The 15,960-nt window shown below is 51.0% G+C and overlaps 1 protein-coding gene across 1 annotated transcript; it reads left to right on the top strand.

Annotated features, from left to right (window-relative positions):
* The first annotated feature begins 587 nt into the window (after positions 1 to 587).
* On the top strand, positions 588 to 13,739 carry PIRT (phosphoinositide interacting regulator of transient receptor potential channels). Its single transcript, XM_030861411.3, has 2 exons — positions 588 to 705; positions 9,798 to 13,739. The coding sequence occupies exon 2, from the start codon at positions 9,948 to 9,950 to the stop codon at positions 10,353 to 10,355; it is 408 nt and encodes a 135-aa protein (XP_030717271.1). The 5' UTR covers positions 588 to 705; positions 9,798 to 9,947; the 3' UTR covers positions 10,356 to 13,739.
* The last annotated feature ends 2,221 nt before the right edge of the window (positions 13,740 to 15,960 follow it).

Genomic DNA, 15,960 nt, shown 5'->3' with positions numbered 1-15,960 from the left:
GGGTGGGGTAGGACCCTATATGCTCATCTGACCTTTGTCTGTGGGTTCCTGGTATTTTGTCACACAAGGTGTCCACCCATAGGGCTTGGGAATTCCCCAGAGGTAACCCTGCCATCTTGGAACAGAGGATGTTAAGTAAGTCTACACATGCTTTCTCCAACATCCAGAACAAACAGGGCTCCCAAGTCTCACAGCCAAGGCCTGCACTGGACAGAGCTAGTGTAGACTCTGGGTAACCCACTCTTTGGCCTGTCACCACCGCCGTCACCATCACACGCTCCAGCATCCCCGGAACTCCAGGTCTCCTGATTTCTGAGCCTGGGTCAGGAGAAGCAGCCCTGGCCCAGACACCAGCCTCATGCACATCTCCCCGAAACTTGAAGACAGACTGCAGAGAAACTTCATTAATTTTTCACAAGATTCATCTAATAGCGGCTGAGCAGAGCTGAGCTAAAGCCCTATCACAAGTACCTCTGCCAGCGGCCCGCCAAGGGTTAACCCATTAGCCCACATCCTGTGAGCTCATCATCCCCGCTGGAGCCTGTTCTCGGCGGGGATTCGCTGCACAGCGGCTCCTGGATGGGGCCAGGGAGGCTTCCTCAGGCTGCCATGAGAACTTGAGCAGAAGCTCATTGCCGGCTTCCTCCTGGTGCAAGCTGCGTGTGAGCCCCAGGTCCCCCATCTTCCCCAGGGACGTCGAGGACAGTAAGTAAGGAGGGGACCTGTCCCTCTGCCCTTCCTTCCATTTCCCCAGAGGAACGAGCTGGTTTTAACTTTCCTTTAGAGTGTGTGTTGGGTCTGTGAACTGGAGTTAGGAGGCAGCTGTGCATGGCTGGCAAAGGGGAGGGGGCTGTGCCCTGGGAGGGCAGGGGGTGAGCCAGCCGCCAGCAGGCTGGAGGGGCTGCCCTGTGAGAACTGTGGCAGGGAGGAGGGGCTGTCCCGGCTCTGCACCTGGAGGAGGGGAAGCTGTGTGCAGGTGGCTGCTTCCACCCTGCCGGACAGCATTTGGGCTTCACCCTTCACAGCCATTGGCAGAAAGGGCTGGGCAGGAACCAGCCTCCCAAACCTCGACAGAGGCAGGAACAAAAAAGCCAGACGTCGAGGTGCAAGGCCACCCTCAGATCCTGGAGTGCATGGGCGGGACCTCACACCCAGACCGTCCTCCTGGGCATCCCACGTCAGACCTCAGCATCTGTGGGTCCATCCCTCCCAGCTGCAGGTGTGGCAGGCAACCAGGGCCGGTGTCAGGAAAACAAGTCGCAGCATGCGGGCTGGGGCAGGCTCCATGTCGGAAAGGGGAAACGAGGCTGGCAAATATAAACATGGACAAAACAGGTAGGGCAGACGTGTGCCACGGGGACCATACCCCCAGGTAAAAGCAGACGTTATCACCTGGCTGTCTTTCCACTTTGTAACCGGGCAGGGCCTGGGCGCCGGCTGCGTGATGTGAAGAGCGAGGTGAGTGGCACTGTCTAGGTGGAGTGTGACCTTTGGAGAACTTCCCTTCCTAGAAGCACTGTGGGCGGTGACAGACAGGTGCCCTGGTGACAGCAGCAGAAGATTTAGAAACACTCTGGCCTCTGCTTTATCAGCTCAGGCACTAGGCACCACTCACCTTATCAGAGGGATGGGGTCACCAACCGAATGTCTTGTTGGGGGGAGGGCAGCCACTCGCAGTGACAGCTGGGTGAGGCATTGTGGGGACTCCAGTGGGGAGAGAGCAAGACCCTCCACAACTCAGGAATTCCAAATACAAACCCACGCTTGGGGTCTTTCTCAGGAATCGTGTTATTTCTATCACTTGTGTTTCGCAACCTGCCCTTGTTCTCCCACCAGACGACCCTTCCCTCTGGGCCCACCTCCTGGCTGTGAGACATGTGCCCGCTCTCCCCTGCTTTTGGTCCTTGCAATTCCCAGAATAGTCCAGCTCCTATCAGGGAGGAGAAGGTTGGGAAGGGACAGATAACTCCAGACCCAAGCCCAGTGGGGCTTCTTATGATATCAGGGTTGCCAGATACATTACAAAGGGATGCCAGTTACCTTTGAATTTCTCATAAACAACAAATACATTTTGGTATAAGGATGTCCTGGGCAATATTTGGAACAGTCTTATAAGAAAAACCATTTGTTGCTTATCTGAAACGCAAATTTAACTGGGCATCTTGTCATTTTATTGGCTAAATCTGGCAACCTATTAATATTGACGGTAGTGAAGGGGAAGGGCAGGCTCCATCCTTGAGCAAGCAGAGTGCAGTATAAAGACCAGGATTTGGGGTCAGGCAGCTCTGAGCCTCAATTTCCTCATCTGTAAAATGGGAATGATAATAAGAGTACCATCGTAGTAGAGCTATTAAAAGAGATGCTCCAGGTGAAGAAGGTGGCAGGTACCACGCATTTTGTGCCCCACTGGGATGATGGTGGTAGTGGCTTTGTGGCCTATGTCACAGGCCTCCTGCTGCTCTGCTGGCTGCAGCTCAGGGCCCCCGGCTTCAGCCCCCACGTCCTCAGCAGCTCCACCCATCAGGGCCGGCCTAACCCCTCACCCAAAGCAGCCACCCCTGCAATTCTGTGCATGGCCAGTGCCCCCATTTCAAACATGCTCGCCATTCACTGTTCCTCCAGTTTAAAAAAAAAAAACAAAACCAAAACCTCAAAACCATCCCAACGGGAGCAGGACAGACTGGAACCCAGGCTCTGGAGCCAGACAGGCTCCAAAACTCCCCTTTCTAACCTGGTTCACTACTCATCTGCTGAGTAACGCTGGGCAAGTCATTTAACCTCTCTGATCCTGTTTCCTCACCTACAAAATGAGGTAATAACTGTCCCATCCTCAGTGACTTGTCAGGAGGGTTAAAGGACACAATGCAGATAAAGCACTCAGCCTGGTTCCCAGCCCATAAGAAGAGTCCGAGAAATGACAGTTATTGTTACTGTATGAAAAGCGTCGACGCTCCCCTAACGCACTGTGTGCTGCTTCTCCTTTGGAGAAGCTGCTTGGGGAACCTTGAAGACTTCAGGAAGGCCAGCCAGTGGAGGGCAACCAGACTTGGTGAGGTGTCCATCCATCAGAGAGCACGGAGGGAGGGGAAGGGGATGGGGAACAGGTCAGAGGGTCTCCTCACACCTGCCTCTCCTGCCCCCTCCTTAGCCAGTCCCATCTGACCACCCCGGCTCTAAGAACACAGGTCATACTTGACAGTTGTATGGAGAGGAACAGCAATGGTGACCTGACGCTGCCGTGCTGAACCTTCCTGCCGCAGCTCCCCTATTTGATGAATCATTTCACAAATGTCTGGCAAGTCCTAAGCCCCAGCCAGGCGCTGAGCTACCTGCTGGAGCGCATAGGAAGCTGAGGAAGCCCCAGGCCCGGCCCTGCAACTGCTGCCCCATTAAGTGGTGCATTTCAGACACTCGAGAATCTACCGGAGGGAAAAGTGCTTGCTCCTTATTCTCCTGGACACTCACTGTTGCTTGCCAGCTGTCATGGTCCACACACCCCACCCAACCAGCTGTTGGCGGATGAATATATGAGTGCGTGAGAAACAGCCAGAAAGTTCCTGCTGTTCTCTCCCCTCTCATCTGAGACATCACTTTACCTTGTTTGTCAGAGACACCACTGAGAGGGCAAATGGGGACGCCTGGAGCTCCTCTTTGGAGAGGGACGTCGTCTTCTTAGTTGTGTCTGCAGCTCCGCGTCTAGCAGAGGGCAGACACGGGGGCTGCTCGGAGCGTGTTTGCTGCAGTGTTGGGGAGAGCTGTGAGCCGAGTGCTGTGTAGCAACCTGGGGAACACAAGGTCAAAGGGCAAACACTCAGTGGATATCTGCAGACAGGGTTTTCGAATACCTGGCCAATTACAAACACACGACAGATAAGGAGACCAGCTCTAACAAGATCAAGAGACGGTCCCTTCTGTACACACTTGTTTGGCCAACCAAACCCAGTCTTTGCTCTGCCCAGGGCCTCCTGGCTCCCTGAAAGTCTGTTTTCCTTCAAGGGATGGTATCTTTCCAGAGACAAGGTGAAAATGGTGAAATTCTTGTTCTCTCTCTCTCCTCTCTCTCTCTGTCTCCCTCCATCTCCACATCCATCTCTCACATCCATCCCCATATTCATCTCCACCTGCATGCTCATCTCCATCTCCATCTCCACCTCCATCTCCATCTTCATCTCCACCTCCATCTTCATCTCCACCACCACTTCCATCTTCATCTCCACCTCCAACTTCATCTCCCTCTCTACCTCTCATCTTCACCTCCACCTCAATCTCTCATATCCATCTCCATCTCCACCTCCATCTCCACGTCTTCCTCCATCTCCATCTTCTGTCCCCAAATCCCAATTTCTCAAAGAAGCAACTTCTCTTCTTTCAGGATCTCCTCTTCCTCAGAATCAGCACATGGTGTTTCCCATAAGGGCCAGGTGACTCTCTCACCTCACAGATTTCCCTTTAACATCTCTGCCCTATTCTGGGGTCATTCTGCCCCTGCCCATGCCCCTACTTTCCTTTTCCGGGGTAATGTGTTTCCTGCCCTCACCTCTACCTTGGATCCCCAAGTTCCATCATATGACTTCAACCATTATCAACATTCTGCTATTCTTGGTTTAACTATACTTTCACCTGCTCCCCAGCCTGACCCCCTTTATTACTATTATTACGATTTTTACAGTTCTTTTTTTGCAGGGTATAATTTACACACATCACAATGCACAAATCTTAGTGTACTATATTGAAAAATGGGTCCCCCATGTAACCCACACCGATATCAAGAGATAGAACATTTCCATTGACCCCAGAAGGTCCCAGTTAGTTCCTCCCCACCCCTACAACCACTGTTTTGAGATGTGTCACCTTAGCTTAGTTCCTAGAAGGTTCTAGAATGTCATATAAATGGAAACATACACTATATGTACTCCTTTATATCTGACTTCCTTCACCCATCATGCCCATGAGACTCATCCATGCTGTGTGTGTATCAGAAGTCTGTTCCTTTTTATTGTTTAGTAGTATTCCATTGTGTGAATATACAAGATGTGTTCACCTTTTCTCCTGTTCATGGACATTGGGTTATTTCGTGGTTTGGGCTATTATGAACAAAGCTGCTATGAATATTCTTAAACAAGTCTTTGGTGGACATAGGTTTTCATTTATCTTGGACAAAGAAATATCTAGGAGTGGGATTGCTGGTTCAAAGGGAAGGCGTATGTTTCACTTTGTAAGAAACTACCGGACCTAGCTCCAAAGCGGCTGTACCATATTACGTTCCTACCAGCAGTACACAAGAGCTTCAGTTGTTCCCCACTCTCACCAACATCTGTATTGTGAGATGTTTAAATTTTAGCCATTCTAGTGAGTGTGTGGCTGTATCTCCTTGTGGTTTTAGTTTGTATTTCCTGTCGAAAGTCAATCTCAAGCCCTTTTGCATGGGTTTCTTCTTCATCTATTTGTCTTCCTTTGTAAAGGGTCCGTCCAAATCATTTGCCCATTTTTAAAATTGGGCTGTTTGTGTTACTAATCACATGTATTTCAGATGCAAATCTTTTGACAAATATGTATTTTGCTAAAATTTTCTCCCAGTCCATAGCTTGCCTATTCATTTTCTTCCCAGTAGCTTTTAATGAGGCAGGAGTTTTAAATTATTATGAAATCTAATTTATTGATTTTCTTTTTCTTCCTCGGTTATTGCCTTCTCTGTCCTAAGAAATTTTGCCAACCTCTAGGTCACAAAGATATCCTCCTATATTTTGTCCTAAAACTTTATGGTTTTAGCTTTTATGTTCAGGTTATGTCCATGATCCATCTCGAATTCATTTTTTGTTGATCGTATGAGGTGAAGACAAGTTTCATTTTTTTCCATATAAATATTCAGTTATTCCAGCACCATCTGTTGAAATGACTTTCTTTTCCCCATGCAACTGTTTTGGTGTATTTGTCAAAAAGCAGTTGTCCTCAGTTACTGTTTGGCCTGTGGGGCTGGTTACTAGGGAAGGCGTTCTGACTTCCTGAAAGTCTTACTTACAGATTGTAGTCTGGCTCCCTGTGCCAGTTATTGTAGATAACGGGGTGGCTTCCTGGGCTGGTTCTGCAGGTTGTGGGTCAGAGTTCTGTTCTTATACATGTCTGGTCACCGTCCATCTGTATATTCAGTGTCTCATTCATTACAAACATTTGCAAACATACGTAAAAGTAGAGATCATAATATAATGAACTTCCATGTATCCGTCACCCGGATTTTATAACCTTTAACATTTTGTCATATTTGAGTTGGAGTTTGATGCTTCCATGTGAATCACGGCATCATGACAATTCGTCTCTGTGCGTGGTTTCAAGATTATCTCCATATCTATAAAGACGCTTTCTTCTGTGTCCGCAATATCGTCATCATAATACAAATTTTAAATCCTTAGCGTCGTCTAATATCCAATCCAGATTCAAACTTCCCTAAAATTATCTCGAAATGTACAATTGGTTTCTTCTAGTCAGAATCCAAATAATGAACATATTGCATTTAGTTATATTTTAAAATTTCCTCCAGCGGTCATATCACGGCGTACAGCTCAAATGGTACACACCCATGTAATTGGCTGTAGCCAGATCGAGAGTCAGAGCACGATGGTACCCCAAAAGTCTCCATCATGTCCCCTTTCCAGCCACCATCCCCACTGAAGGTAACCACTGTCCTAACCTCTAATGGCGTAGATGGTCTTACATGTTTTTGAACTTTCTGAACCAGCTCCCCAGGGGTTACGTGCTCCCCACCCCACAGGACTGCAGCATCAGGCCCAAGCCCTTTGAGCACTTGCTGAGTGCCGGTGGAGGGGGGCTGCTGGGTAGAGGAGGCGTATAAACCAGCAGAGGCCCTGAGTCAGTCTGCAAACGAGGAGCAGAGTTTCTCCACCAGATTGACCCTGCCCCCAGGAGATGCTTGGCAAGGTCTAGAGACATTTTTGCCTATCATGACTGGAGGGGTTTGCTACTGGCATCTAGTGGGTAGAGGCCAGGGATATTACTAAATATCCCACGATGATCAGAACAGCCCCTGCAGCAAAAAATTACTGGCTCCCAAACGTCAATAGTGCCACTGTTGAGAAACCCTGGTATCAGAAAAAGAAATCGGATCTTTGAGTACTTTAATAAAATGTTAAAAAACTCGTACTGCCCCTGAGATGGTGATTTTCAGGAAACCTGGGTTCTCAGAATTTGAGTTTGATTCACCAACCTATGGACCTATACAAAATAGTTTTAGAAGTCCCTCAGCCTAACTTCTTTATTGTACAGATGAGAAAACAGGGACCGCGAAAGAAAATAACTATTGCAATAATAATAGCAACCAGGGTCATGTCTTAAACTCCTGTAACATATCACACAATGAAGTGGGGTCTTGTGAAACCTGACAGTCGCCGCTGCCCTATGAGGCAGACATGCCGTTATCCTTATTCTATATATGTGACTAGGGAGTCTCAGGTGGGTTCAGACAGTGGTCCCTCTGCTGTCAGAGACCTGGATCTTTCTGTCACGCCAGACCCTGCAAGTAAGCTCAGTGACGTGCTGCAACCGTGAAGGAACCCAGCATGGCGTTCACCCCACAGCCAACCCCGCCTGCCCCTTGTGTTTAGAGTTGCTGCCACCTCCTGCCTGGTAGGGGTGGGGGGAGAAGGCACGGAGCTCAGCCTTGTTCAAGGGAGGAGAAGTGCTCTCCTCCAGTCAGTGCCCGGAAGATGAACCCCCCGACCATTCACTGTCCCAAGGACCCGCCCTCTTCCTAAGTAAGGCCACTAAATGAAAGGTTCCCATTCTTTGGGATTTCGTGAGGTATTACAATTTACATAGATAGATAGATAGATAGACAGATAGATAGATAGATAGATAGATGATAGATAGATAGATGATAGATAGATAGATAGATAGATGACAGATAGGTGACAGATAAAGTAGATAGACATCTACACAGGATGACTGACTTCTGATCTTGGCCAGTACAGATACCAACAAAACCAATGATCATCTTCCCTCACAGTCGTTTCATGAAATGAATATTCCAATGCCAAAATAAAAGAAGGAAGGACATAATCTCAGAGTAAAAGTAGTTCTTTAAATAAATAAATGTACCATTATGAAAAACTTAACATCAGTGTTATCTCTCTGTTGTAGAGTGATTCCCTATACAAACTACTTGTCTCTGTCAGTCCTTACTCAGTGAGAGGTTACTCTACTGCAGGATGCAACCCTAAAGTGAAAAACTCAGGCCTTGTCATGGTGGAAGGACCCTCAGGGATCATTCTGACCAGCTCGGTCTAGTACAATGAGCTTTGAGTCCAAAAACCTTGGCCTGGATCCCAACACAGCCACCTACGAAGTTGTGGGGAGGCTTGGGCCACGATCCTAAATCTCACTGGGCCTCAGCCTCTGCCCTCCTAAGAGGGGAATAAACATGCGACCTCCTGGCAGGGCCAAAGAGCATGCACTAGGTGCGGCCAGCAAGGCGCAGTTGGCCGCACCTCTCACTCAGCATCCAGGAAGCCGTCCTCCCTGCATCTGCCGTGGCTGCCTCGCACCCCAGCGGCAGCTCTCCCGGGAGCTGGTCCTTCCCCACCGAGCCTGGTGACCCTCAGGCACAAATGAGACTCGTGCCTTCCCATTAATACTCCTCCAACACAACACCCCGAACATCTGAAGGCAGCAGGCGCTTCTGCCCTGGGATTTGCTGCAAGTGGGGAAAGGGCCACCTGGAGAGACCATCCTAGCAAAGACGTCAAAACCCCACAGGAGAAACCAGGTTGCAGTAACCAACGCCAGCTCCCCGGCTAGGATTTCACCACACGCCTCGTAAGCCCTGCTCTCCCCACCGAGCCCGCAGGCGAAAAGGAGAGATCACTTTAAGAGTGTTGACGTCACTTATGCAAATACTCCTCGGGACCCACAGGGCAGCAGCGGGAGCCCCTACTTATAAAAGCCCGTCGTCGTGTTTTCCAAAGTCTTCGGAAGCAGAGATCCCGATATCCTCTCTCTAGAGGAGCACACACGAATGTGAATATCCACATTCTGAAGGCGTGGCCATTCTACAATTCCTATTCCCCCTGGGATGCAGGGAAGGGGTCTTGTTCGGCAAAGTGGGAGCACTGGCCCAGTGGTCCAGGCCTGAGCTGCTGTGAGGGGTGAGTTGAGGAAATTACTTGGAACTGAGCATTGCAGGAAGTGTGGAAGGAGAGTGTGCTCACTACAGGACCCTTCCACATTTAGAGGTGTCTTGATAGAGGGGAAGCAGCAGGTTCGAGTGCTGGGCTTGGGAGCCACCAGCTTCACACACCATCTCCTTTATCCTGATACCCTGGTTTCCAAATGCAACCCCTCCCACCTCTCACCCCGTCTGGAACCCACTGTGACTGGGATTGAGTAGCCCACCTTCCCAGGAAACTTGCTGCTGTGGAAAGAAACCCCTCCCATCCCGCTCCCAAAGAGGGACAGTAGTAAATGCTGTTTGAGTGGGGGCTGAGCTGGCCAGACCGCAAAGAAGAGGAAGAACCTGGGGCCCCGGGAGGAGGGACTGGAGGGGAAGCCAAGGACCAAGGCCGTAACTCACTCAAGACCACACAGCAAGAAAGCGGCTGGGTCTGAAAATAAGATGCCGCTTCATAAACTGTAGCTTTTGCCCGTTTTCTTAAAGGCCACCACTGTTCCCTGCTTTAAATAACAAGAGCGGTTGATCAGAGTGATATAATATTTATCTCTCACAAGGAAAAAGAACACCACCTTGAGTGGCTTCTTATTTATGTGGATCTCATCTGCTTTTCTTTTAGCTTCAGCACAAAAACCCTGCACTGCCCTCCACTAAGAGCCAGGCTGGAGACAGATGCTGAGAACAGGAAGGCTGTGCGAGGATTCCCCTGGCCTCGTCCTTGCTTCTAACCGGTGCTGGTACCAGGTGCCCGGTCCCGGGAGCCGTGACCATGGAGGCTCTCCCCAAGGACGTGGAGGTCAACGAGAAGTCTCCAGAATCCAAGGACCTGCTGCCCAGCCAGACCGCCAGCTCCCTGTGCATCAGCTCCAGAAGTGAGTCTGTCTGGACCACCACCCCCCGGAGTAACTGGGAAATCTACCGCAAGCCCATCGTCATCATGTCCGTGGGCGGTGCAATCCTCCTGTTCGGTGTGGTCATCACCTGCTTGGCCTACACCCTGAACCTGGGTGACAAGAGCCTCAAGGTCCTTAAGATGATAGGGCCCGCCTTCCTGTCTCTGGGACTCATGATGCTGGTATGCGGGCTGGTGTGGGTGCCCATCATCAAAAAGAAACAGAAGCAGAGACAGAAGTCAGTTTTCTTCCAGAGCCTCAAGTCCTTCTTCCTGAATCGCTGATGACGGTCTCGCCCTCTGTCCTCCCCACCACCCTGCCACCTCGACCAGGAGAAGATGTGATAACCAACATCCAACATCCCCGGCCCCTTGAGAGGTGGAGTCTTCCGTAAAACTGATGCAGGCAAACCCTCTCCTGGGCCCCGTGGAAAAGAGCGAGCTCGGAGCTGCACCCTCCATGCAGCTGGGAGGTACCGCGGGATGATCTCATTTAGTCTCTCTGTTATCACTGACGTTCCCTCAGATCCTGGCCGTGGCCATCGCCTTTCATGGCTCTCATCCCAGCCTGTGCAGCCAGGTGTCACTCATCTAACGCTCTCTGCCAAGTGCTGTGCATGTTGGGAAATTCCTTGAGGTGGGCCATGCCCCAAGAAGAACCTCCTGTTTACATATCTGAGTGCCTGAACTGGATTCTGCATTTGCTTCCTTCTAGAACCCAAGCTGACCAACGGAGGTCCTTCGCAGAGGGAAGGGAAGTTCTGACCATTGGGTCTGCCCACCCCAGATCTCTCTGTGGGCAAGATGCTGGCTTGCATTTCAAGAGATCGGACAAGTCACAAGTATCAAACATTCCAAAGAGTGAGCAGTGAAAGGTGGCCGGGGAAGGACTTTCCAGGACGGCACATTTCCCCTAGAAATGGCCCTGGGAGTCAGCCAGTGAAGAAATTTAACCCTTAGTTGTATAGAATTTATACCAGAGGCAGTGAGGTGCGCTAGCAGGTGTCACAGACTCCCCTGACCTTCTAACTCCTTCTCCGTGACTACTCTTCCCTCTGAACTTGACACTTAGCCAAGGACAAGCGTGTGTTGCCCTAACTCCCTCTTTCCCCCACCCCATGACTCTAGAACAGCCAGGTGGAGAAGGACGCTGTAAGATTTTTCTCTCCTTCTCCCCCGTCAAGAATCAAAACCAAGAAGCTTGAATTCCACATCTGAGTGTCTGTAGGTTTCCAGCGATGGAATTTTCTTTAGAAAATCCCAACTTCTGCTCTCCCTGCCCCCACTCACCAACATGCGTTTAAACCTTCAGTGAGGGCCCTGCTCTGGGCCAGGCCCCGGGGCGAGAGCAAGACAGATGGTCCCTGGGCTCATCTTCTGTATAAAGTGAGAGACAGCCAGAGCACCAGGCGGCCAGAACACCCCGGGATGAGTACTTTCTGAGGAAACGAGGATGGGGGCAGGAACGCGGAGGGGACATCTGTCCCAGCCCTGGGAGAGGACGGAGGGCGTGCTGGAGGCTGTGCCATCCACACAGAACCAAAGGGAAGAGGAGAGCTGGCGACGAGGGCAAAGAAAGGCACTCTAGGCGGGAATGGTGTGTGCAGAGTTGGGGTGGGAGGGGAGCGGGATACAGTTAGGAAACAGCATGGCAAGCTCCCTAACCTCCCGAATGGTCACCTGAGCCCCTGTCTCGGCCTGCCTCCCCCTGCTTCCCCAAGTGCCTTAGTGCGGCTTCTCGGGGCTCATCAAGGGGCCTCCTGGGTCTGTGGCAAAGACTATAGACCTCCTGGGTCTGTGGGAGATTCCAGGGGCCCACCACACAGAGAGCACCCGTATGGTTAAGTGCTCCCCAAATCTGGGGTTTCCTGCGGCATCCAGAGGCCCTTAGGTGACAGACCAGGAGGGTACCTGCAAGAAAGCCACGCTGCCCTAGGTCTGAGGCCCAGCGGACAGCATCTGATAATGAGGGGAAGGTTTCCTCGGCCTTCTGCCCATGAGCCCATCCCATCACTATGTCACCATGACAACCTTTCTCTCTTTCCCTCCTTCTCCCCCCCCCCACCCCGCCGTCTCTCTTTCTCTCTCTCTCTCCATCAGGCCTCCATGTATCTCCATCCTTCATGGTGGTTCCATATGCAAAGTCAGAACCCCACCTGTTCCCTCTGCATCATGGGAAACTCCATGGAGGCAGGTACCCGTGACATGGGGACACCCCCCTGCCCCACCCACCTAAGGAGCCAGAGTTTGGGGAGCTTCACCCAGAATGACCGTGTCTCTCATTCAGACAGCGTGGCCAGGTCGTCTAGCCCACCTGTCCCCTGCACACAGGCAGTCAGGACCAATCATGGGGGACGTTGCAAGTACTGTGTCACTAATTGTGGTCCCAGTGCCTCAAGTGACCGGGCTTACAGAGGGTTTCCATTTCTCCGACGTGAACGCAGATTCCACATCAGCCCTAAAATGTCACTCTCACATTCCCTGATGCTTTCTTACATGGGAGCAAATGGGGAGGACGCCCAGCTGGCTCACTGGGAATCCACACTTCCAGGGTGTCATTTCCTCTCCCCACAAGCTTATCGAGTAGGCGCAGCTGAGGGAGGAGGGCCCAGGCTGATGCTGTACCACGCGTGTCCTGGCGGAGGGCAGTTTGGGGACGACACGACTCTAGAAAGTGTCCCAGGCCTGGACTCGCCTTGGAGTCTCCAGCAATCTGGCCCACATTCCCCATTCCTCAACCTAGTGCTCAGCAGGAAAACTGAGGACAAATCCCCAAAGCATCATTCACCCCCACCGGGATTCCTTATATGAATGCGGACCAAGGAACACGCCAGGGTCACACTGAGGGGCTTCTGCCAAAGACCATCGCCACACAGAAGCCCTAGGAATGGCTGTGCCCAGATCAGATGCCACGTTTCTGGAAAACAGCATCGCCACCACGACTCCTCCCATGCTGTGGATGGGAGGTCAGGACCAGCATCATGCGTTCGGCTACTGGATTGTATTATCCCACCCATGGCTGTTCTGTTTGGAAGGGTTCCATTTAATCTGAGTGCTAAAAGAACTGCTGGGATGTTGGATTGTATCCTGTCTGACAGTGTCTGCTGTGTTTTCATTCTGTTTCATCAGGAATTCCAGGCTCTACCACTGAGTCATTCCTCTAAAATGCCTCCCAGCCCCAGCCCCATCACCATGCGCCCTTCCTCGAAACGTGCTGTCTGGGAGAAAGGGTTTCCCAGACACGTGTGGGTTGCATGCCTGGTCCCTTGGGTGCCTCACAGGAGCCGAAGGCCCCACTCTGAGATGCTGACGGGGCACACAGAGCAGGAGCTCCTGACTCTTTCGCTCCCTACAAGCTCAGCACTGGGAGATGGAAAAAGAACCTTCCTGGATGAATCAGTGGTCCAGGGTGAGGCAGGCAGGTACCCCAGGGTCAGCCTGCCAATGTGCCCAGGAACCCCAGAGAACAAGCCCAAGAAGGGATGGCAGCCCAGCCCCCAGGACCTCCATGGCCCGCCCCTTCCTTCTAAGCCCTTCTTCCTTCCCCTGGCCCAGCGTCTTCTGCTCCTCTAGGTCTGTAATCCCGACCCTCTCCGACTTGGCTCCCACCAGACTCCCCGTGTCCTTGACTTTCTGCTTGCTCTCTCCTCAGAGAAAAAGAAAGCATCGCTCTGGATCTGGACAAGCCAGCTGCATTTCAGTCCTCCTCAGATGCCTGCAGCATTGCAGAGTCACGACACCCCGCTCCCTCCTGTCCCCCACACCCATCACTTCGTCACCATCTCCAGCCCTTAGAGATCAGAGGTCCCCGGAAAACTAAAACTCAGAGCCCCAAATGTGTCTGATACTAAATGGTGCAAGGGAATCGCCTGGGCATGTGCCCGGTGAAGCTTCTGGGCAATGCCAACCTGATGCCTTAACTCACTCAATCTTTTCCAAAAGCCTGCTGGAGGCACTGTTGTTATCATCCTCCCCGTTTTACAGATGAAATAAGTGAGACACGGGGACACTGAGCTAGGACATCAAGCCACGATGAAAATCCAGGTGAGCTGGCTCCAGGGGCCACACACATGACCCCCACCCGATTCACTCTTCGGAGGTGCTGAGGGGCAGCAGAAGGCACCAGGGTCGCCGTGCTGGGCTCCGGGCTGCAAGGTGGGGACAGCAGGAGTGGAGCTTGGGTCAGTAGACAGGCCAGGGGTGGGAGCACAAAACAAGTACGGACCCAGAATGCCAGTGGGGAAAGCGGCCAGGAGCCAGGAAGGCAGGCAGGAAAGAAGCCGGCATTCCGAGCCCCTCCTAGGTGCCTGGCCTTCGCATAGTGAGCGTTCAGAGGCAGGAGTAGGGGTCTCGCCCGGCACAGGGTAGCTTTGTCGGAGCAGGTGGCCTTGGTAGAGTGAGCCTTCAGCCCACAGGCCAGGCTCCTCTGCTGACCAGCAGGAGGATTTGGAACCAGCTGCCACGGGACTGAACTGACCTTGAGAATGAAGCGTAGCCAAGGATAGCAAAGCAGAAAGTGAGAAGACCCTGCAACACTGATGACAGCCGGGGAGCTACCGGACTGCCCCGCACCATCTCTTACAGGACACACAAATAACATCTTATTAAGTCACTGTCTTTTAGGCCCGCTACTTGCAGCCAAATAAAGTTCTTATCTACACAAGTGACAAGTCTGGGGAAAGAGTTCTTTTCTTCTTCTAAGCCCGAACACTATTTGATGAGATCAGAACTGATATATTTAGAACAAAGACCACATCAGTGCAGTGTATTTGTCCTCCAAATCCTTCCAAAGATTCTCTACGTCTCTAAGGAGAGAGGAAAGGGAGGGGTAAAGCAAGAGCGGGATGACCACGATGATGCCAGACAGGGACCTCCCTCAGACTGGGCATCGGGGTACTGGGCGGGGAAAGAGTGGGGTTCATACAGGGCACCCGTCAGGCTCTGTGACCTGTCAGGCTGTCCCACCTACTCTAAGAGCTGAGGCAAGGGTGGGTAGGAGACGCAGGAAAGGACTGATTCCATAAAACTAGAACCACTCACGGGAGGAGACACCTAGACACTCAGTTCTCTTTCTCCCAGGTCTTAATCTCGTCATTTGTCAACATTAAAGTAACCAAAATTCACAAACAGAGGATTCTGTATTGGTTGGGAGCACAGACTCTAGAAACAGTCCACCTGGGCTCACGTCCCATCTGGTCTTCCTAGGTCTTCGACCCTAGACAACTTATTTCCTTTCTGTGTACCTCCATCTTTGTGCGTGTGTGCATGCATGTGTGTGTGTGTCCTAATTTTTTAATTCAGGAACACTGATTTATAACATTATATTTCTATCTCTGCATACACTACAGTGTACTTAACACAAAAAATTTAAGTTGCCATCCATCACCATACACTTGACCCCCTTTACCCATTTTTCTCTCCCCTTTTTCACGCCCCTTTCCCTCTGGTAACCACAACTGTGCTCTCCGTATCTACATGTTTGTTTCGCTTTGGTTTGGCTTGTTCATTTACTTTGTTTTTGTTTGCTTGTTTGCTTATGAGTTTTTTATATTCCACAAATGAGTGTAAGCATACCGTATCTGTCTTCCTCTGTCTGACTTACCTCACTCAGCATAATACCCTCAAGGTCCATCCATGTTGCTGCAAATGGCAAGACTTCATTTTTTATGGCTGAGTAGTATTCCATTGTATATGTACCACATTTTCTTTATCCATTGATCCAGTGATGGGCACTTAGGCTGTCTCCATATCTTGGTTATTGTTAATAATGCCTCGATGAACATGGGGGTGTAGATATTTTGGGGGGTTAGTGTTTTTGTCCATAACTTCTATCTTCACAACTGCAAATGGGGTTAATAAAAGTGCCTGCTTCTTCCTCAGCATCAATTGG

The sequence above is a fragment of the Globicephala melas genome, chromosome 20 (genome assembly GCF_963455315.2).
Source record: "Globicephala melas chromosome 20, mGloMel1.2, whole genome shotgun sequence".
NCBI classification, from domain to species: domain Eukaryota; kingdom Metazoa; phylum Chordata; class Mammalia; order Artiodactyla; family Delphinidae; genus Globicephala; species Globicephala melas.
This window is presented reverse-complemented; position numbering and strand designations above follow the sequence as displayed.

Coding starts and splice junctions, on each gene's coding strand:
- PIRT (XM_030861411.3), top strand. CDS start 9,948: ATGGAGGCTCTCCCCAAGGACGTGGAGGTCAACGAGAAGTCTCCAGAA.